At 38.4% G+C, this 23,984-nt stretch overlaps 2 protein-coding genes across 2 annotated transcripts in view; one reads left to right on the top strand and one right to left on the bottom strand.

Moving 5' to 3' along the window:
• Positions 1–8,021, top strand: part of ltv1 (LTV1 ribosome biogenesis factor) — a 12,282-nt gene extending 4,261 nt beyond the window's left edge. Inside the window, exons 5-11 of the mRNA XM_066660870.1 lie at positions 1,922–2,057; positions 3,203–3,425; positions 3,610–3,737; positions 4,700–4,839; positions 5,258–5,310; positions 5,674–5,874; positions 6,839–8,021. Of these exons, the coding sequence (XP_066516967.1) occupies positions 1,922–2,057; positions 3,203–3,425; positions 3,610–3,737; positions 4,700–4,839; positions 5,258–5,310; positions 5,674–5,874; positions 6,839–6,952 (995 nt within the window). The 3' untranslated portion in view covers positions 6,953–8,021. The remainder of the gene's footprint in view (positions 1–1,921; positions 2,058–3,202; positions 3,426–3,609; positions 3,738–4,699; positions 4,840–5,257; positions 5,311–5,673; positions 5,875–6,838) is intronic.
• On the bottom strand, positions 8,021–23,984 carry ifngr1 (interferon gamma receptor 1). Its single transcript, XM_066660871.1, has 7 exons — positions 23,603–23,984; positions 14,595–14,727; positions 14,244–14,425; positions 13,998–14,161; positions 12,926–13,082; positions 12,159–12,289; positions 8,021–10,284 (listed from the first exon to the last, which is right to left on the bottom strand). The coding sequence occupies exons 1-7, from the start codon at positions 23,634–23,636 to the stop codon at positions 9,985–9,987; spliced, it is 1,101 nt and encodes a 366-aa protein (XP_066516968.1). The 5' UTR covers positions 23,637–23,984; the 3' UTR covers positions 8,021–9,984.

The following is a 23,984-nucleotide window of genomic DNA, read 5'->3' as shown; positions in this document are numbered from 1 at the left end:
GCCCACTCGAGCAAGGGGCAGCCAGCACGTGCCCTGGGAGCAGTTGGGTTTTGCCTTGCTCAGAGTGACAAACCTTTATTGAGGGATGAGAAATTGCTTTTCCATCACTCTGTCTAGATTCACTGTATGTTCTGTGTTTATATCAAATTATACATAAATTAATAACATTGATTAAAAACAAAACAAATGTATAAAGGAGTGGTCAAAAAATCACATACGGACAGTATTCCATCTCCACACTCTTCAAGGTTTAGTTGATCAGCAGGATATTTACTCTCCAAGTGTTGTTCTGAACTCTAAATTGGAGTAACTAGGTTAATAAACACTGTAACTTAAAAACCCAACAAACAATAACATTATGTATAGAGTCTATATTTTTGCTTCTTTTCCATACAAAAAAATGGAAATTTTGAGTGTGTAGAGAAATGCATTTTTCATGTTTGTCTTTCACGATGGAGAATAATTAATTTTCCTATTCAAAAGATAACTTGTTGACCCTAAACACCCCTACAGTGTGACCCTTCACTGGAGAACTAGAGGATGCAGTATTTGTGGATCTGACTGCCTTAACCCACCTTAAGACACGTGATGAACACCATGTTGCAATATGACTGCTTTTTACCTTTTCCTTTCCTGTTTCCTGTCAGGCGTGGTGATGGGTGTCCTGTTAATGCCTTCAACATGAAACCACTTGCCCAAGTGTTTCCTTTCAGAACGAGAAGTGTAGAAACCTTTTGTGCTGTAGATCCTCTTGGTGTAACGTCTGTTACACATCATGACCTCTAGCACCAGTCAGTCTATGAAGTAATTCATTACTTCTTGAGATCTTGTTAAGAGCTTGGAGTTGGCAGTGACTACATGTTGTAAAAATAGGAGACATATTTTACTACTTTTCTACAACTGAACACCAATTACAGACTGGGTTGGCCTATATGTCCCAGTGTGTTGGTTGCTGGGGTCCAGATCCCCACATTTATGTACACCTACAGTGATCCCCCGCCCCGTCCCTCCTCCCTTTATCTCACCTTAAAAATTTGTATGACCCTTTAGAATGTTTTGGTAAGGGGAAGTGTATAAATATAGTTCCCAATATATACCATTAGAATAGAAAGCCTTTATTGTCATAATACACAGCATACACAGTATACATAGTACCACGAAATTGGAAGCTGCTTCTTAAAAAGTGCCCACAGTGCAATATTTAAATAGAAAAGTTAGAACTAACTAATAAAGACTACTGTGTAAAAACGCTACTGTGCACAGACAAGAACTACACATATAAGTACCCAATAGACAAATAGGACAGACAAAACAGATGAGACACTGTAAATGTCAGTTAGTGCAGATTCCCATTTAGCATCGTGATGGCTTTGGGAAAGAAGCTGTCTCTGAGTCTGTTTGTTTTGGCCGGTATGGACCTGTAGCGCCTACCAGAAGGCAACAGGTTAAGGAGGTGGAAGCCAGGATGGGTGTTATCCTTCAGAATGTTCCTGGCCCTACTGAGACAGCGAGAATTGTAGAAGGAGTTTATGGAAGGCAGAGGGCAGCCAGTGATTTTTCCTGCAGTATTGGTCACCCTCTGCAGCCTTTTTCTGTCAGCCTCTGTGCAGCTGGAGTGCCACACTGTCACAGTCATAGGTCAGTAGGCTCTCTATGGTGGAGTGGAAGAAGGTCACCAGCAGGCGCGTGTGTAGTTGCTCCTTCCTGAGCACATTAAATAAACTCCATTCCATGTGATCCATCACAGTCACTCTAGTTGCCTCCATTTGATTTGAGATGTTTTGAGTATGACATAAACATCAAATGAAATATATAATTATTTACTATAATTTATTTTGTTTTTTGTTACATTTTTTTTTTCAATTTATCCTGTGCTGGGTATAACCTGTAAAAACCGAAATGATTTCTCTCGCCCCGTCAGGTCCGAGGCTGGACATGGACCCAGACATTGTTGCTGCGATGGACGAAGACTTTGACTTCAATGACCCAGAGAATGTTCTGGAGGATGACTTCATCATTAAGGCCAATGACGTCCTGCAAGGAGGTGGTGGTATGGGGTAAGGACAGATTTTCAATGGTCTACTAAATCTAAACATTATAAAGGATTACGTTTTTTTTGTTTTTTTTCCCCTCTTCCTTCACCCCACCATAACTTTGCAATCATAATTTATGAAAGTGATTGTGTATTTAGTACAACTCATGAGATGAAGAATCAAATTGCTTTGTCATCTCTGAATGCGCTGTTTCGTTCTATAGAGTCCTCCACATGGTGGCCTCCATGATTAAAACAGGTCAGCACAGAATCTCTGACACATGTAGATCACTGGGTGTCAGGATAAAGACTGTTTCCTTCAGTAAAGAAAAGTTATTACAAAACAACGAGCTCTTTCTGTTATAAAACTTTATTACTCACAGTTCTTTATGGTGGAACTGATAGGAACCTGGGGTCAAATTCTTCTGCAGATATACAGCCATTACATTTACTAATCACTGCAGGCAAATGTAAGCTGGCGATGCAGATTTAAAGTTGATGGTCTTTTCCAAGTGTGTTCCAGTGGCATGTGCCACTCGTAGTAGGGCTGGGCAATTAATCGAAATTGAAATTCAGAACTTCTAATCAACATAATCTTGTCTATATCGATTATTTTTATTCTGTTATGTCCCCACTGTGTGTTCCTGTACTGTCCCTTTAAAAACATGCTACCAAGCTGTAGTCACATGACTCTGCCCCATAGGATTCAAGCAGCTCATACCAAAGAAAAACAGTGGTTTGGACGTGCTGTATGTTGACTATAATTAGGACAACACTCAACAAAAAGAAGTCAAATGTAAACACTGAGAAAAAACAGTTTCAGCCAAATATAAACAGTGCTCAGAAAAACAAGAGAGGAACAAGCTCCCAGCGACGTTAGAAAATATATCCCAGCTTTAACACTGGAGCAGATTTACAGCACAAGCCTCGTCACTGAACTATGAGAGTCATAAATACAAACACAAAATAATCGTTCATTAATCGTAATCATGGTAAAATGTACAGTTAATCATGATATTGATTTGTGCTCATATCGCCCTAGCTGGTGGAATTGTGTATGATTGTGGGTGGGTCCTAAATACTGGTGGAATAGTAGACAACTAAAATTGGGGGAAAACTGGGAAGAAAAAACAAATTCCCATTGATGTGCAATGCTCTTCCCTTCTGCAGTGATGATGATGATGATGAGTGGACTGATGAGGTGGACGAAGAGGATGAGAAGAACTACGACTCAGCGGGTGGGCTGTCGGAGGAGGAGGAGGATGAAGGTAGAGGACAGCGGTTTACCTTCATGGACTGTGAGACAAAGAGTCGCTTCACTGACTACTCCCTCACCTCATCTGTGATGAGGAGAAATGAGCATCTCACTCTGCTGGACGATCGCTTTGAGAAGGTGAACTACAGATGCAAACAGCTATGGGGCAAATGTTTGACACACCTGGTCATATGACACATACTCTGTTGACTTGCTTTACTTTTTTCTTCTTCTTTTTGAAAACTGCATGTTGGTATCTAGTCCCAATACTACGTATTATATATCACTGGCTTTGAGCATAACCGTGTGTTTGTGTGTGTAGTTTTATGAGCAGTTTGACGATGATGAGATCGGTGCTCTGGATAACGCAGAGCTGGAGGGCTATATTAACCCTTCCAGTGCCCGTCTGGAGGAGATCATCCAGGATTACTTCAAACAGAAGGAGAAAGAGTGAGTGTTTAACACATCTGGCAGCTCACAGTGACTTTTCTTATCTTTAAAGGAGTTCACGCCTTTATTTCTGGTTGTTCTCATTGAGCGTGTTTGTGAATTCAAAGGATAAAGAAATTAAAAGGAAAAAACCTGAGGAAGTGATATTCATAATACATTTTTTAAAATTGGTGCTTAATACCAAAAACCTAAGGGAACTGTAGTATTAGGGTATTTTTCCACTGCATGGTACCAACTCAACTTGACTCGTCTCTACAGATTTTTTTTTGCTTTTCTGTTAGGCAACTTTGGTCCCTGGAAGTGGGTTCTTTTTTTAGTCCCTGTTCTCTCATGGTTCCAAACGACGAGTAGGGACTAAATAATGACATATAAACCTTGCAGAGTGCTGATTTTCCAGAGAGACTAGTCACAACATGCCATGTAATGCAGACACCCAGCCATGGTCTTTTGAAGAGGTTCAAACATGCCTTGGTGTCCGAGAGCTGGACGCTGCAACAAGGAAGAAACAAACTCTACTGCTCTGTCTGAACTAATGACAGAGCTGTGTTCAGTCCCAAACAACAACCGTAACACTCGTATACACAGTGAATGAACAGCGCTTAACATTACTGCCACCGTTATTGTGGATTCCAAAGCCTGTGGCTTCCATTAAGGACCGTGTTTTGCATTGTCGCCAGCTACGTTTCTGGTTGAAGCTATGGTAGTTGAAAACAAACCAGGTACAAGATATAACACATGCAGGATTGAGTCGAGTAGATACCGTACAGTGTAAAATCATCGTTAGTTGAACCTTGCGCCTGTGCATATAGAAAAGATTCGTATATAGAAATTCAGAGTATCTTCAATAAACAGTGTAAATCTCACCCTACAAGTGAATAGTCCAGCATCATGACACATTTGCAGCACACACAGTGACACCCCCTCAGCCACAGCAGTCATTCTAAGCTCATTGTTGTTTGTAGATATCAGACACCAGAGCAGCTGGGACCAGCTGAACTGCCCTTAGTAAATGAGGAGGAGGAGGAGGATGAAGAGCAGGAGATGGAAAGGCTCGTTATTGAGGAGCCTCCTGCGGAGAAGTGGGACTGCGAAACCATCATTAGTAAGATATTTATATTCACTCACAGAGCTACAACTAATTTGATTTGTTTGTTTGTTTGTTGTTCCCGTGTTGCGCCCAGTGATTCAGGGTAGGCTCCTTATCCACCGCGACCCTGAACCGGATAAGTGCGTACAAACAATGAATGTTTGTTTGTTATTTAAAATGCTGTCCTAATATGTACCTTAGCATTGCTGCATGTAGCCTTCGGTTTACACGACTGTAAATGATCTGTCAGAGGAAATAAAAAGAGAAATTATAAAACATGTGTAATACCCCATCTAGCTAGCTGATTAAAATATGTTCAGACTTACTGACCTCTGGGACCAAACTAGTTTTTGTGTCTTTAGGCATTAGACACTATGCAGTTTACATTGTGTTTTGAATGATCTGATTCAAGAAACTTTTTTTTCTATTTCAGGCACTTATTCAAACCTCTACAATCATCCAAAACTGATAGAAGACCCCCCTAAGGTAATGTCGTAATAAAACAGTTTAGTAATACATTTGACCATGAACTGTCTAGCTGCTAGCACATATGACATTGGGATTCATGTTAGATGTTGCTTCCAGTTCATGACCACCTTAAACTCCACAATAACCACTTGGTAACATCAAATAAACCTATGCACATTAACCTTCAAGAATCACTTGGCAACCACCTGGGATACCACCACTGTTGTCTTTTAGCAACCAGCCTTAGCAACCACTTCAAATACCATAGCAACACACTTAGCAACCACCGGAGATATCATAGCAGCAGCCTAACAACACTTAAGCAGCTCACTTTAATCCTTGCATCCTATAGCAATGGCTGTGTGTGTGTCTCTGTGGCAGCTGAAGCAGATTTGTGTGTCAAACAAGACCGGTATTCCTCTGGACGTTCTGCCTAAGAAGGGACTGACGGCAAGGCAGGTGGAGCAGATGGAGAGAATCAACGACTCTGATATGCCCAGAGCATCCACACAGCCACGGTCGCGAGAAGAGAGCAAAGAGGATCGGAAGCTCAGAAAACAGGCCATTAAAGAAGAGCGGAAGGTACTTTTTTGTGTGTGTTCATGTCCAGTGTTTTATATTGGCATTTGACAGTTTGCCATCACACCACACAGTGCTGCAGTAACAGGACAGAGCCGTGTTGTTTCCCAAGTGATGGTGAGATGTAGATAATTTGGTGGTAAGCAAATTTTTAGCACATGTTTTGGACGACTCTTCTGTTTCAAAATACAGTTGTACACGTCAAGAAAGTACTCCATCCTGACTGGTTCGCCTATGAAAATAGATTATATGTGAAAGCTATTCCTAGCCCCAGAGTAAAACATAAAAAAGATCTGTTAAGACAAACTTGCATCACTATAAGATGCAGCACATGATCAATAAAAAGCTGTTCTGATGTAAGTAGCTATTACTATTTTCATATTTTATATATCATAAACACCAATGAAAAGTAAATAAGGATGTCTGTGCAGTACATGTCTCTCTCTGGGCCTTTTCTCTGACGTTTAGACTTTTTATTCATAAAGCTGGTCCTCGATTGTGTTCTGCCTGGTGCTTCCTGTTCTCCCGGTGGTGGTAGAATCAGCCAGGAGATGGCGATGTACAGCCCTGCAGAACAAACATGGGACAGTGGAAACCCTTTTATTGGTTTCATGGGATAAAGTGCAGCATACTCAAGTCAGAAAGAGTGTTTATTGCTGCTGAATAAACTGATCTTGCCTTCAACAGGTTGTTAAAATAGTTTTATGCCATATCTACCTTGGATTTACATCCAGGAGCTCTTGAAAAGCTCTTAATGTCTTTGTTTGGGTTATTATCCCAAATTAAAACAATTTTTGTGTTATAATTGACACCACTTTTTAACATTTTCAGCAGAAATTTTAACATTCCCACAGTAAATGAAGAGTTTGGTTAGATTTCTACAAATCCAAACAGCCATAATCAGCTTGTGTCATGTTGGTGATTGCAGACTTTTAAAGGTGTCTCCTTGTTTTCCATTTCCCTTCAGGAGCGACGGATGGAGAAGAAGGCCAATAAGGTAGCGTTTAAGCAGGAGAAGCAGATGCAGGAGAAGCAGATGGTTAGTCTGAGGGCCAATGTACAGGGCATGAAGCTGTCATAGCCTCAGTGGACATGGGGTTGTGGGACTTTGAAAACTGCATATTCAGTTCCCTGTATGATTTCCACAGAATAAATGTACATGTACATCTCTGCTGTTAGCGCCCAGCTAAGACCCTCTGTTGTTGCTGATGGATTCAGTATGGCAAAAAAATCATTTATTGAGAACACATGGATTTAATTGTAAGGAGGATCAGACTGGATTCACAGTGGGCCAACGTGGATTTGTTACATTGGCTGCTCTCTCTTTATTACCTCAAGATTTTCTAAATTTATTTAATGCCAGAGATGGGTATTTTGCTCAAGAATCCATAATCCAGGTAAAACTCAATCAGCAACTTATCTTAGAGAACAAAAACAAAACTGACAGCTCAAAAAATGTGTGAATAACTTCTCGAAGTGCAGTGGAACTTTACACCTCCACTGTATACCTGTCAGCACAGGGTGTGTTGGGTTTTTTTTTTTTGGTCTGACATAAAATGCTAAAGCTCCTTAAAGTGTTAAGTAAAACCTGTGCCGAAGTGGTATCTGAATAAATATAAGTAGTTCCTTCTTGCCTCAGGCCTAATATTAGGAGCGATGTTCTAGCTAGGATTTTAAACCATTTTCATCTTTACCCACTGCAACCTGACCATGCAGTTCAGAGAAGATATATGCTTTAGGGGAAATAGTACGTGGAACACTTCAAGAATTTTCTATTATCACAACAGGCATGTCCTAGTGGGTGGAGCTACACTGAAGTAGTTATTCTGAAAATCACTGCCTTTTTTTGAATGGCAGAAATGTTTCTTAAACAAAAAAATAAACCTATTATTAAATGTATATGTTTAGATCTGATCTTTGGGTGTCATGATTTTCCTTTTTTTTTAATGAGTTCATAATGGGACCTTTACAAATGTTCACTTTTTATGGATTATTCCATTTAACATCACATATACAATTACACAAAACAGTTTATTTTAATATACATGTTTATAAATTAAAGCATCAGAATTCCCAACAATATTTAAAGTTTATATCACAAAGCAGCTCGAAAAAGCTGCTATAATATTTTCTTGAGGATGTGTACATTAATAAGAAAATGACTGACCAGAAGTGTGCCTTCCTAACCTGTTTAGAATGAGATGCTGTTGTAAAATCTGACTTCCTGTAATTGGGAAAAACGAATGTTAAATACAATAAATCATGTTTTAAATGTATCAAAAATTATCACGAAACTGCACTATTTTGTTTCACAGCACTTCACCTAAAGCTGCCTCAGTGGCCCAATTGTATGTATATATCTGAGCGCTGTTCTTTGCTTCTTCCAACTAGAATACCACCAGTGTCATACCATGGGTGTACTCCACAAGTCAGAATTTTCCCAGAATTAAGCCAAACTTTTCCAATAGGAAAAAAGCTAAGGGACATTCCTACCGGACAGTCCTCAAAATCTAGGCTTGGCTTATTGGGTTAATGAGGAAAAACTGCTTGGTGAAATAAGCCTACTTTGTTAATTTGTACATAGTTAGTTGAAATAAAACTAACTTTGTTAGTGTTTATTTTTTAAAACATGAACCCGCCGAATGATTTTATGTTGCTTCAACATTCCACAATGAATGGACCAATCGAAATCTTGGTCCAAAAATACAATACTTCAAACCCTTGTTCATAGCTGTCACAATATAATGCACTATTAACTCTGCCCTATTCTTTAACCTAACAACAAAAGGGCACTTGAACCTGTGCACGCCCTGTGATTGTGAGGTTTCGGCCTCGCACGTCCTGTCTGACTGCATTCAATCTTGCATGTGACTTGCGACTGGAGTGTTGCTAATCTGGAGAGTGAAGTTGGTGGGGGACCTGCTGGTCAGGTCAATTTAATATCAACAGTAATAAAAGGCTGAGGACAGCATCTGATATCGTAAGTGTAAGACATGAAGGGTTCCATTTGTAAGGTACTCACATTTAAACATACATGATAACATGAATAACACACGTACAATTAACACAAGGCATTTTGTGTTAGATCGGGTATTGTGTCATAATTCTTATATAAAAAAAAATTCTATAAAAATATATATAAACATAATTGCGCATAACGTAACACACCTAATACGTAAAACTGTTATTCAACTGAACTGCAAATGCAGTGTTAATGCCTATTCAGTCCAAGTCCTGAGCAACTACATGTTCTTCTTGTATCCAAGCTCTTGGAGCACCTGGCAATATCAGACAGTCTTGAATCTGACTGAGCATATGTACTGCAAGAGAGGACTGACAAACCTCAAGGTCATGGTGGACTTGGTGATAAAAAAAAAAACATAAACCACTCTTTCCATAAAGACAATTTCTTTAAAGTTAATATAGAAAATTTCCCTACAGATGCTTAAAACACATCCATTTTCCCCAGAGAATTTAGTAGCATAGTTTAAAACACATTCATCTGTACTCAACAATAACTAATTTCAATTCAGACCGTAGATGACAGTTAACCTGCAAGTGAATGGTTATTTATAAATATTAATTTAAGTTTGCACTGATATAGGATTACTGTATTGTTTACTCAAATTTTAACTCATAAGCTGGATCCTCAGTTGTGAACATAAGAAATGAAGCTGCACTTTGCATTGCAATGAGAATTTCATAATGATTGGAGACACAAACTCATTGGGCGCAAAACGGGTACACACCCTGGAGGGGGCGCCAGTCCTTCACAGGGCGACACACACTCACCAATCCACCTATCAGCGTGTGTTTTTGGAGTGTGGGAGGAAACCCACGAGGACACCGTGAGAACACATTCTTCACAGACAGTCACGGGAGTTGGGCTTGAACCCACAGTATTCAGATACCTGGAGTGACACTACCTGCTGCGCCACTCCTCCGTCCCAGAGGAGTAACACTAACAGTAATTATATTTTGAATACAGCTTTATAAATTATATCCAGTCGCAGACCTATAGATTGTATTTCGTAGCTTCTCTTAGTAGACCTTGTAGAGTTCAAAACAAATCCACATATTCCATAGACCTCCATACTATCCAAGTGGCTCTGATCAAATAGGACAGTGAGCACAATCATAATCTGACATGTTCATGGCGTTAGTGTAAGGATCTACAAACTCGTGGACAGTTGTTTCTTCCAGCTCATCACCATCTGACTCATTTCTTGAGTTTTCACCAATGAGACTGACACAGGAATCCAAAGACTGGCTGCTGCGTGTCTCTGGTTGCGCAGTGCTTCCTGTTGTGTCGACAATAAGGGGAATTTTGGTGACTGGTATAAACAGGAGCTTTTCAACAACAGGTTCCTTCTCCATTTTTAAAGGCAAGATCAGGTGCATGTCCTTGTTAACCTGTCAGAGAAGAAATGAGTTAAACCAGTAATCAAACAGTGGTAGCACAGCTTAAATGTAGCGCAATTACTCAACACACAAAAAACAGATCTCTTTGCTAAAGTCTCATGTAGGTTATTTTTAGCAGCTTTAAAAAACACCAATTAAATATCAGCTGATTCAAAGTTAAACATTTACTCACTGACGAATCTGGCCATTCTTTTCTACGTGCGTTTATTCAGGAGCTGGTTTGTTCTCCATTTTTTTTTATTGAACAGGGTAGGATTTTTAAAACGGAAACACATTCAATTGAAATCTACTGAAATTAATAATGTGAAAGGAGTCAGGAACTACCAGTCCATGTACGGTAAGGCTGGACACTAGTGTTGAATGAGCATGATCTTTAAGCCCTTCAAAAAGGTATCATTTAAAAGAATTTGCTGCTGCATCAAGGAATGCAACCAGAAACTCTTATTTTCAGAAAAAGTGAACGCTGTGTTTTCCATGCTAACGACGAACAAACAATTCGGACAATTATCGGCAACACGTGCCAAAGCCGACATCTCTCATGGTATGTGGTGAATCAGTGACCTGCATGGGTGATTTTCATATGGTCGCTATCCAATTAAAAACATGCATCTCCCCAAATAGTAATTTTATAGGAGCAGGAAAAACCTTTTTAACTTTCAATGGAAGTCAATGTAAAAATATTTCATTCCATCAGAGCAAGGAGATGGCAGACCACTGAGGGGAAAGTTGGAGGTCCACTAGTGTTTTGCACAGCGTTTTCAGGACGGACCACTGGTGATTTAACAGAATTTTAGACAAAATGCCAAATTTTAGCACTTTTCCATTCACAGTCCATTTTACAATTTTTGTTATCCTTTATAAATAAGATTAGCAAATAATTTTAATCCAGCACAGTGTCAACAGTTTCAGCATAATCATTTTATTATCAGGCTTATACTCATTATTATTTCTCTCATAGTTGTTGGTAATATTTGTATTAGTTTGTTTTCCAGAATAAAAGTCTCTGTGAATTTAAATCTGTTTGAGGAGATTAAAAATTAGATATATCCTGTACACAGGACAGTAATCTGAGAGGTCCGAGAGGTAGTGGACCAGCAGTGGTCTACAGTCAGTGGTGTGCCAGCCTTTAAATGCTAGTGGACCAATATATGCTCGCTGTCTGGGATCATGAAAGATGAAAGAGCTGCTGAAGTAAAAATCCACAAAAATGAAGATGCGTGTTTTTCAAATGGACAGTGATGATATGTGAGAAGTTTCCCTTGATGTGAAGTTTAATATCAAGAAAGAATGCACAAAAATCCCAATTCCAATACGTTAACAACTGGTATCCTCAGTTCCCAAATGATTTAATAGTGTAATTATAAAGGAAGGTGATATAACACAGTGGTAAACATGCCTCTGTTCCAACGTCTTTAAAGTGTGTTGCAGGCACCAAATAAAAAATGTGTTTGTACTTACAAAACAGATCAAGTTGTTCAGTGAAAACACTGGATACCTATTCTTTGTGCTTTTTCAGGTAAATAAATCTTTGAGAATTAACCAATTATATATTCTTGGTTTTACTGCAATTTATATAATATCCCAAACTTTCTGGAAATGGGTTTTGTAGGTAATTAAATGCATCAGTCAAGTAACATTTATGTGCATTCCTAAAAGGGAAGGAACTCTCAGTAACCCACACCAGCAGGATTTCACAGAAACACAAACTGCATACATCTAAAGAAAACAGCCTAAAAAATAACTCCATTTGCCCACTGTTGTTACCATAGTGGCACTGACTGAAATGAGCTCTGTCGTATTGGCATAAATTAGCTAACCAAAAACTACTCACAAAGTTAAAGTTTGGGTTTTACCACGTCACTTACCAGGAATGGCGGGAATTTGGTAAGATCCTCCTTTTTCATTTTCTTGGGAATTAGCTTACACAAAATTACCATGATCAGAGTGAATATAAAAAGCACCAGGAGGGGAATGATGTACACAGTGATGGGAATGCCTGTGACGGAAAAAAAACAAAGAATTTGTAGTCTTTAATTTTGATACAATTTTTTTAACTAAACAATGGTCTATAGAGCTGACAAATTAATGTGATGCTGTTTTCCAGTTTTTTACGCCACATTGTTAGCATTAGCTACTGTTATCTTATAGTGTGTCAAGTTCTTGTGGTTGCTTCCTTGTTGCTTTCTTGGCTAGAACAGGGGTTCTCAGTCCTGGTCCGGTACCCCAACTCTCAGTACACCTCTGAAAGGGCTTGGAAACTAGTTCATCAATTTCCACAGCCATGTTTGGAGAAGGGAAACCTCTAAAATATGCAGGACATTGGTACTCTAGGTACAGGTTTGAGAACCACTTCTTAATGTAAATCAGACAAAAAATATAAATGCTGTAATCCACCAATTTTTTTTAAAGATAAATCAAGTAAAAGCAAAATCAATATATCTATTAAATATCATCAGTGTTCAAAATAGATATAAATGAATAATATCAGCATTATTTCATTATTTTGGCAATCTGACAATGGCTATTTGTCTATTGTGTAAAAGTCAATTTACAGAGTAGTTTTTACTATAGAGTTACTATTTTGTATGTTTTTCTAAAGTGTAAAATAATGATTTCGGTTTTTGGTACTCACTGGGCTTAAGACTGCCACTGTAACACTTTCTATTTTCCTTGACTTTGGTGTGTCTGATCCATCCAGAGACTGTGATGCAGTAATGCTCTTTCTCTTTTGGGAATAACACATTACTCTCACACGTGTCGTCCTCAAGACGGCACTCCTGCTCAGCTTTCTACAAGAGAAAGAAAAATATTGTGGCTCATGTATTAGTTTTCCAAATTAAAGTCCATAAAATCTCTGACTGGTATGAGGAGTCTATTGTGGTTATTTCATGCTCTTTCTGTTGAGATTTGTTTTGACTTAAAGATGTGGCTCATGGAATAAATAATTTTTTTAAGCAATGAGAAAACCATGGCATATTTTGATACTCTCTCTTCCCTAACCCCGCGTTTTCAGTGATTTTGAGAACTTTTATGTTATCGGGAAGTTAGTATGAATGGAATTTGATGACAAATTATTGTCTAATGTCTCTTTTGTCTAAGGGTTGTGTAGTATTAAAAATGACAATTGACTATTTATTCAACAAAAAAATTCACGTAGAATTAAATTGTTTAAATATGGTGAGCAAGATAATTTTATTGGTCGCTGCATTTGTTACGACTTCTGTGTTGCTCTTGAGGCATTTATTTAGTTTCTTCTTTTTCTATTATTAAAATGAATAATTGTTTGTTGTTTAGTGTAAAAGTGACCAGCACAATATTAAAATAATATCTATATGAAGAACTTTTAGTTTGACCACTTTAATTTGGCTTCCATGGCTGGTGATGACGTCACTTCCGGTTTTATTGCAAACATTAGCCGGGAAAATAAAACGTGGCAGACGTGCATCTCATGCTCTGAATGTATTCCACTTGCAGTAAAGCATTATATAGGCAATGCTTTAAGTTCCTCTAGTAATAAATATGTTCATATGCTAAAAAGACAATATTAAGAACAGTCAGTTAAAAGGTATAAATAGAAAAAAGTTTATTTACACACGTGTATAAGCTAAAAGCCCTATTGCCCTAATATCCTAAAAGCAGCTATTGTTGGTGCAGGAAAGTAATATGTGTAATCATATACTTAAAGGGAGCAGTGAGTGTAGTACCTGAATGCTTGGCTCATCACTGATGACCTCATAACGGAGTTGATCACGGTCAGTGATGTTGCGTAGAGCAGGTGTGTGTCTGTAGAGCTGTAAAGGGTTTCTGAATTTTACAGTCAGCTGGTGATCTCCAGGAATCAGGTCTATTGTGGGGAACTCAAGTTCACCTGTGGACAGAAAAACCCTGATATTTTAACACACACAGAATTTAGTGCTGATAGAAAATAAAAATTAAATATGTAAACTCACATTTGATGTCTGCGTTTTGTGCATCATCAAAAGTAAATTTCGGTGAATTTTCACTTTTGGTTTCATTGTTGCTGTTCCTGGCTGTCACTTTCACTATAAACAAATTGTACCCTGTGTCCTGCAAATGCTTTGATATGTTGTATGAACGGCTCCTTGTAGGAAATTGAACCTTTTCTGGAAGTCTACATAAAGGCAAAAGCAGCAAATAAAGGGCTTCATTATGAAAAAAGTCTAAATATATATATTTATTTTTTGTTTAATGATAATATTCTATTATAAAACTGCATCTTCCAACACTTACATCTGTGTGAACACAGTACTCAGTCTCTAAGGAAATATCACTAAACTTACGGAATGTTTGGTACCACCTCCAGAATGAACTCAGCATCTGGACTGAAACCTTCAAAATTCCAGTCCACCAATACACTGTAACTGTCACACGTCACATTCACACCGGAAAGGACTGGAACACCAAAGAAACAACCTGGATTATAGAGTGAAAGAGAAAAGTAAAACAAATTTTTGTCAGTTGCTATCCAAGAACATTTGCTCCAATGTTCAATACATCACATTCAAAACCAACAATAAAAACTGTGCCCATGAATGCGTTTCACAGAAGCTGCTGCTGTCCTGGAGCAGCTTTACAAAACATACATAAAAATCCCAAGTCAGACAAATGAAGATTTACAGCTGACACAACATCTGCTAAATTATGCCTAATCACTATACATTTCTGCCTCCATCAGGCAAAGGAAGAACAGTGGCACTAACAACAATTTACACAATTACAGCAAGAAATCGATGTTGTTAAATAAGCTAAACCTCATTCAGTTTCATATATACATAAACACTTAAATTAGGTCTAATAATGAGAAATATCAGATTAGATTCGAGATCAGTTAGCTAGTTAGCTTCATCCAACTTGATAGTTTGCACGAGAAATCCAATTAAAGCAAGCACCCAGGTTTCTGATCAAAATGTCTAAACACATTAATGCTCTCCTCAGCATGCCTCTGTATTGTTTCATGAACACTGGCTGAAAGATCTTGTGGAAAACACAACAAATCTACTTCTTTGTTGGTATTTGAATGTTCCTTTGTAGTACAGATTGTTAGCACAAATGCTACAGATGCTAACAAACAGCTTGTACTGAAATGTTGATGCAAGTATAGCAACCACAACTCCTGGAGGCAAGACTTTGGTAATGGACAACTGAAATAAAATCAGAAATTTTCATAAATAATCTGACTATAAGATTTGTCTACAAAGATATTTTGGAGTTAATATTCCAGTTTGAAATACTACACAATTTTGGCATGAACTTGGTGTCGATTTTTAGGGACACAGCAGCTGTCCTCCACACTGTGTAAAATTTCATGATGAATGGATCAATGAAAATGCTCCAAAATGACTTGGAATGACATCTCTTTACCTTGACTTCCATTGAAAGTATAGAAGTATGAAAGTATGACAATAGTAAAGTTAATATTTTTCGAGATATATGTTTTCTTTGGACAGTGATGATGCTAGTTTGCTGGTGATCAAACCGCTACTGACCAGTGTTCCAGAATCTAAAACACTGCATGCTAACACATAACCGTTTTACATGTCAAAAACCTGCATCTGATATGCCCTATATATTAGAATTAGAATGACTTTATTGGACACTGTGCTTGCACACAGAGGAATTTGTTTTCTGCATTTAATTTATACACACACACACATATATATTAATACAATTATAAATGAATGATTCATTAACCATAAATCTATTACTAAAACTTCTAAATCATCTTCACTTTGGTAAAAAGTGAGAGGTGAACAGCATTGTTTTATTGAATGTTTTCTATCTCTTCTGTAAAGCTTGTACAATTGACCAAAAGTTTTTATTAAAGAATGCAACATTAGGCAAAGTATATAGATCTCATCTGTGTTCAGACACTTACAGTCAGTTTTTTTTCCTGAAGTAAAAGAAAATAAATTATTACTTTTTGCCACAAAACCCTTAGTTAGCATTTTAATGCTATGATTCTCTTAAAAAATTATATAGAAGCTTGTGTGTGGATTTTGAACATGTGCGTGATAGACACTACAGTACAACAAAGGGCATGAGAGAACGAGAGAGAGAGAAAAATGGGAGGGTATTTACAGTTAGGCATGAATGGCATTTAGACTGGTTTCTCTGGTTCTAAGCACAGTCTCAGTGCCAATTCATCAGCCACTTTGTTATGATCCGTGGAAAATGAAGAGCACACTTCACAAAACCAAACTAGCTGCTTGTTTATGAGCTACACCTGCCTTGTACTTGCATCCATTTCACCAAAAACACCTCTGTACTTGGTAGGCTTCTAGCTACAAACATTAGATTACTTGTTGCTGCACCTTTAATGACCCACATATTAATGAAAAATTAATACCACGGGACTCCACTGACATGATATTATTAGGGTGCTGGACCATTCTCAGCATAGCACTGATATCGCCTTGATACAGACCAGTTGACTGTAGAAAACATGGACAGCACAACGTCTCTCAAGAGCAAAGCCAATTCAGGTCTAGCGCCTCTGCTAGTTGATATAATGTGCAGCTCTGTATTTCCCATATGTTTTCAATGGCAAAGCAGCCCATTTTCAGCCTCTTCTAAACTGCCCATCTCCAGCATCTAATTCCAGCTGTTAGTTTTCCTTGTGCTAATATTGGCTCATTTTTAAATGTTATAGTATATAGAAAATGGAGAGGATAAACACGTACAGCAAACTAAGTGTTGAATTTTGATGTTTGATCTACATGTTAGCTGCATTAACAGAAAATGGACCATGTGCAGGGCACCTTGTCTTCAGCCACTCTGAGTGAAGTAAACGTTTTATTAGAACTCTCATTTCCACCTTAAAAAGTGCAGCGGTTACTGGCATGTATTATCTTTAATTAAATTTATTTTATGACATTTTAGCTTCGTCAGGACTTTCTTCTTTACCTTACATGGTACAACAGTTACAGTCTGCCACAGACAGCACTTTCCTCTCCATCTATGGGGCCCAGGCAGAATTACCCATTCCACCTTAAACGGTCTCTTGGAGAACTTTTCATTCCGCCTTAAATGAAGCAGACTTTGCAACATGCATTGTAACATACACAGATGTGTGTTGAAAAAAAGAGGTTATGATGAGAAATTAAGATTGTCTACAGCGTTAAAAAAAAAAAAAAAAAAAAAAATCAGCTCTGCTCTTGCACTGCCAAGGTCTGGGACAAGGGGGCGGGTCTACTGAGCTCTGTGAGAAGGGGGCAGGTCTACCCAAATGAGAAGGCGTGTCAGAGAATGGGCTATTGGAGAAGGGGGCTGGGTCGAGTCAAATTTGTAGGCAGGTCAGAGAGTGAGCTCTGTGAGTAGGGGGCAGGTTTACCCAAATGAGGAGGCACGTAGACGTTCCGAGAAAAGGAAAAGTTTTGTTTCTAAAGAATAGAAAAGAATGAAGGCATGCCGTCTATATATACAGTCATTAGCTGGAAGTATGGTTTACTAAGTAAGAATTAAGAGCAGATCTGTGGTCAGGAACTAACCTGATGTGATATTTTTAAAGCAAAAATCAGATCTCTGGCACCACAAACTGAAACTGTGCCATGGGTTTAGTAGAAAATGTTCCAGATTTATGTTTTTTAATGGATTTCCTAGGGCTAATATCAAGTCCTAATTGTACCTGAGTGTTCTATACTTTCTTCTCTAACTATCACACTTTTCTGCCAGCACTGATTAACCACCCAGGGTACTTTATATTTGTAGATTTTTGGACAAATGTGTGATCAGTTTCGTATATAATTTAAATCACAAGAAATGTGGCAAACTGGACCCTTCAGAGAACAGTGGAAACACTCCCAAACTGTCAATTCAAACAGACTCTAGTCTCTAACTGTACACCTGCATGACGGAGCTGCAGGGTTTCTAAAAGAATGACAGGTGAGATTAAATATCACAGAAACACTTGATCCTAAAGTTAGTCAACACTACCAAAAACAAGGGTGTCTAAAATGCTTCGAATTTTTGTATTTGAGCAACTACTTTTGTTCCAGGAACAACAGAGATTTGTAAAAGAACAGTTCAATAATAAGTTGAGAACAAAAACATTTACTGTATGACATCTGCCTAAAGCAATATTTCTCCTTACTCTATTTTAAGCTGAACTAGAATGACACAAACACTTCTCAAAATTACGACAGTTGATGTCTATACTCTAGTAATCTTTCATTTTACTAACGTAATGTGCACATTGGGAAACTCCTGACTTCCTGAGAAGTGCCCAACAGCCTGAGGCGTTTGTGCAAGACATTTCCAGATCAGTTTGTAACTGACTGTAAGTAAGTGGGGGAAGTTTAAGGCTTATGGTAAATGGGGAGTAATGTTTTAGATCTGGAGACAGTGTGCGGGAACAATTTCTGTAACTGTAAGTTGAGCCATGCTCAATTAACCATGCGATGACGTCAACACAGAGAAACACAGACACTCTTGCCAAGATAACATTAACACAATAAGTCTCTTTAATCCAAAATATGAGCTTAGATTTATATAGTACTTTTCAGAATACTCAGTCACTTTACACACAGATAAAAAAAAAAATAAATCAAAGGAGACAAAAGTGAATAAAATATACAATACCATGAAATACAATTAAAACAAAACACTACATCATTCATCACAAGCAGATCTGAAAAGTTGAGCTGTGAATACGGACAACATTAGCTCATTCATTAAAAGCAGATCTGAAAGGGGGAGTTTTGAGAAGTGTTCTGAGATGTGTTTCAGGAGAGAGTTACAAAGAGAGTGAACTTTAACAAAAGGTGTCTCTCCGCATCCCAGTTGTGCAATAAATACTAATTCTAAACTAGTGTTTGAGTGTGTAGTGTATAGTTACAAGTGTCAAAGTTGAGTATACTAAGAAATCTACAGTTCACACTTAAAACAAATCCAGTTTTCAGTGCTGTAATAATGAACACTCTTCTCCCACAGTCCAATGGGAAACTGTCTACTACACACAGACAGTACACTAAATGTTATAGGGATGTGAAACTTACATGGAATATAAATAGTTTCTTGGAGAAACAGCTGCTGAATGACCAACATTTTGAGTTTCAGCTTTTGCAGATGCATCTTGATATGAAGTGCACTGTCATAGCAACAGTTCATCACTTCCTGTTTGTAAGAAACGGCGTAGTAGGTAAATATTTTGTGTATATCATGCCAAACTCATACTATTAAGTTGTTTCATATAACATTCTGTATTGTATTGGTGTAGTACACAACTGGGATGCAGTCTCTGTCACTCCAGGTCCGGCACTTTGTTCGGATTAAGATTAGGACAGGAGTTTGCCTTCAGAGGAGCGAAGGCTTTGGGAAGGAGTGTGGCGATGATAAATGATGATGACGAAGAAGCAGGACAGTGAGATAGGAGGGAGCACATTTATAGAGAGTGAAGAGAATAACTCTAAATAAAATCTGATATGAAACAGGAAGCCAGTGTTTCTCCAGAATTTCTGCAGACCAGTCATAATGTGATCACCGTCACAGGAACCAATGAGAAATAGTGCGGCTGAGTTCTGGATATCCCGAAGAAGTTCATTTAGAGGTTGTGTGATGTGTCATCAGTTCCAGTGTTTTAAATTACATGTATTTCAAAGGAAAGGTTGTTGCTGGAAGTGATCCTTAGATCACTGACACAGTTGATCGGAGTGGAGGGAGCTGTAGTAGTGAAGGATTTGTAAGAGAAGATGTAAAGCTGGATCTGCCCTCCCAGAGTGTGTTCCCACCTTGCGGCCAGTGGTTCTGGGGTAGGCTCCAAAGCCACCACAACCCTGAACTGAATAAGCGCTTACAGAAAATGAAAGAATGAATAAAGCTGGATGTCATTAGTTTAACAATGGAAGCTGAGACCATGATGACAAAGGAAGTTACTAAGAGGAGTCTTTAGAGAATAAATAGAAAGGCACCAAGCAACGAGCCTTGGGCAATGCCATGGCACAGAGGAGCAGTGGAAGAGGTGTAATTATTATTACTGTTGTTATATGGAGGGTGGGTTTTTAGTTGGGAGGCAATAACATTCCAGTAAGTTTGACAGAAAAAAAAAAAAAAAACTGGACGAATGACCGAAAATTACTCAAAGTGTCACGATTGAGTCCAGGTTTTATGGGAATGAGTGCTTTCAGAACTGAACCAGAGCTGAAAGATGAGTTGATGATCTCTGTGATAAATGAGGAGAATGCTGGGAAACAATCCTTGACAAAAAGATAGAACAGGTTCCTGAAAACAAGCCGAGCTTCTCATCCTTATCACAATCTCAGATGTTAAGACACTAAACGCTCCAGAGCAGAGCAGAGCAGAGAACAATCTGACCTTAAGTAAATAAACAATAATAAAAAAAAAAATCATTAAAACCACACTGTAAAAAAATGCTGTAAATTTAGTCTGCTACAGTATTTTATTGTAAATCACAGTATTTACAGTAAATTATTGTATTATTCAATTACAGTAATATGCTGTAAATTTGAAATACAGTAGTGTTCCTGTAAAATACAGTAAAATGCTGGGAACTCTGCTGCCAGTATTTTACTGTAAACCACAGTATTTACAGTAAATTGTTGCATTATTCAATTACAGTAGTATGCTGTAAATTTGAAATACAGTAGTGTTCCTGTAAAATACAGTAAAAGGCTGGGAACTCTGCTGCCAGTATTTTACTGTAAACCACAGTATTTACAGTAAATTGTTGCATTATTCAATTACAGTAATATGCTGTAAATTTGAAATACAGTGCAGAAGCAAATGCCATTAATTTAAAGGAAACTTGTCCTTTTAAAAAAAGTTTTCCTGCATGCTTTAAAATCAAATTAAAACCAGTTACATATCCATAGTTTCTAAATGACCAGGCTTTCTACGCAACATTATTGTTTATAGTTATATTTTAATCTCATCCTTTGGTGTGGCACCTGTCCTGCTCTGGAACTTTGGTGTTTTATTCAAAACCAAAATCTTGGAAAAATACAGCATTCAGACAAATGTAGTTAAGACACTACATGTCAGACAAATGGACAGTAGTTAAGTGTTTATGGAGTTCAGTTGTGAGGTTATCTTCAGAAGTATAGAAATACCAGAACACTCTCACACACACACATCCTGGAGTGTGTGCACAAATAAACCTATTGTTGTGTGTGTGTGTGTGTGTGTGTGTGTGTGTGTGTGTGTGCACGCACATGCGTGGGCGATGAAACTTTAAGGAATCAAAGGAATCACAGCATTGTGGTTTCTTTCTTTTAGCACCTGCCCTGCCCAGAGGACAGATAAGAGGTTAGTCAGTGTTTCCAGGTAGAGCCACACAGGCAGGCAGATAGACCTTTCCAATGATTTGTAAACACTTTTTCTATTCATTAAATTCAGATACTTTACACTACGCCCACAGGTGACACATTCAACTGCACACCAGCTGCAAACCAACAGAACAAGCTGCAAACCTCTAGGCACTTGGTGTTGGTTTCTGAGCGTGTGATTAAGCCAGAAGGGAAATTGCCAAAGGCATTACAAATGTCACAGTTAAATTTGATATTCATGATTTTAATTAACTGTCACTTTTATAAATTTCAGAAGATGTTTCCTCACTAGAAACCATTTTAATGTGTTTTTACAAAGCACCAGTGTCTGTAAATCAGTAAAAAAAAAAAAGTCTGGTGTTATAGGCTTACTCTACCTCTGCTTATGGGAGAGAAAAGTGTGTGTGTGTGTGTGTGTGTTGTGTGAGGGGGGGGGGGGGGGGGGTCTGAGGTAATTGCCTCTACAGGTAGAAAAACAAAACTGAGTTGTCAACTATTAACTCATAATATACAGGTATCTGTAAAATACACAGCCATAACATCAGAAAAGAACATAATCAATTCAGTCTGCCCTCAATACTGCTGTGTTTAATGCATGAACATTTTAACTGGCTTCTTCAGCAGGCTTCTTTTTTGAGCCTTGAATTTGATTTGATTTGATCGTTTCCTTTGCTAGCATAATGCTATTCATTAGCAAGTCTAAGTAAATCAGGTTTAAAGACGTCCATGTTTTAGACAACGGAGAAAATCCAAACATTGAAAAGCACAAACAGAGATAGGGATATTGCTCCGCCGCTGTGGAGTTTGATCCTTGTGGTGTTTTGACCAAAGCTGGTCACCGATGTTTCATTAAAACCCAGAACTGTGGGAGAATATTACCTCTAAAGTGCTCAGTTAATCTTGATTAGGGGCAAAGAGTCAGGCCTCTGTTTCTTATCTCGTCATAAATACCTCAATATATTTTATACAGTCCTAGATAATGTTAGCACCTTGACCACTGAGCAGCGTTTCTAGGTGCGTACAATGAAACACCACCCATGTTTAAAAGAAACAAATCTGTATAACTAAGTGATTAAGATGTAAACAAGGTTCTAGAGAAACTCTGTGAACTCCAAGTTATTCACCGTGGAGAGTTTCGTGCCTTTACAGGATCCAGCAGATCTTTCATGTACAATAAGTACAAATATGCAGCATGATACCCGAGATGTTGTTTATCATTTTTGAATTTTGAGATAAGTGTCTGGCCTCAACATACAACTGCAGAAAGGCATATGCAGGCTACTGCACCATGAAATAAGAAACCCTTGCTCTCTGAAGCTAGCCATTCAAGACTATCTTAGGGACATGTCAGTTTCAAAGCGGAAATGCTCAGCCGTGAGGTTGATTGTGATACAGGCACATGTTAACGAGATTAAAAACTTAATTCGCACTAGAGGGGTGTCACGGGGCCAACTCACCCGTGTGGGGCCCTTATGAGTAGCCCAGCTGGGTACCAGCAAGTACTGCCCACAGGTAAAATGTTGGACATCCCCATATTAACACTTTGTAGGGTCAGTGATAAGACCTGTGTGGGTTAAAACGGGTCAAAAGGGCAGACCACCTAAAATTTCATCTCTCCAAATTAACATTATTATATAGAGCTAGCTACTGAGCTGCCCACCTTTATCCAACACAGGCAGCCCACCAGGGTCCCATTGATAGCCTATATACCTACCCATACATCCCATTAACCCACATTCCACCCAGCGGGATACTGTTGTCAGAGTTCTTAGAACTCTCAATTCCACCTTAAATTGTACTATAGCACAATGCGCTTAAGGTGGCACTAACGAATAAAAAAATAAAATGTGTCTACAGATGAATATGAAGGATTTACTGAAGGCAGAAAGTTTTTAATAGCTAATTTAAAATCCAGAAAATGACAAAGCAATATCCGATATGAGATATAACTAATTAAAATCAACTTCAACCGAGGAAAACAGAAAAAAACAGCTTATGTATTTACTCACCTGTAACAAATAGGAGATAAATGACACCAGGCATCGTTTCTGGCTCAGAGAGACCCCCACATAACTCGGTCTGACTCTCAAAGGCGAAGATGACCCGGTTTAAGAGCCCGGTGCGTCGCTCGCTGGACGCGGTTTAACTGGCGCCGTTTCCCAGCGACTCCTCGGTGCCAAGTGACGCGCGCGCTTCCTCCTGCGCTTAGTGTAAACAGTGAATACACGGCTCTCTACGGCTCCAACCGGATAAGGTTCTAGACCCTAGAACCTGCTCACTTCAGAAGAACCGCGTTCTCGACGTTCTGAATCCTCAGAAATATATATATTTTTTCCCTCTCAAAATCACGAGCTCGTTCTTTCATCGACTCTTTCCGCGGACAGGTAAACA

The sequence above is a fragment of the Hoplias malabaricus genome, chromosome 2 (genome assembly GCF_029633855.1).
Source record: "Hoplias malabaricus isolate fHopMal1 chromosome 2, fHopMal1.hap1, whole genome shotgun sequence".
NCBI lineage: Eukaryota > Metazoa > Chordata > Actinopteri > Characiformes > Erythrinidae > Hoplias > Hoplias malabaricus.
Note: the sequence above shows the minus strand (reverse complement) of the source record. Positions and strands in the feature narration are given on the sequence as shown.

What these genes read in the sequence shown, in the direction of transcription:
- ifngr1 (XM_066660871.1), bottom strand. Translation starts at nt 23,636, where the DNA reads ATGCCTGGTGTCATTTATCTCCTATTTGTTACAG. An exon ending in ACAAAACGCAGACATCAAAT is followed by an intron (nt 14,162 to 14,243) that starts GTGAGTTTACAT and finishes TTCTGTCCACAG; the next exon opens with GTGAACTTGAGTTCCCCACA. An exon ending in GTGATGAGCCAAGCATTCAG is followed by an intron (nt 13,083 to 13,997) that starts GTACTACACTCA and finishes TTTCTCTTGTAG; the next exon opens with AAAGCTGAGCAGGAGTGCCG.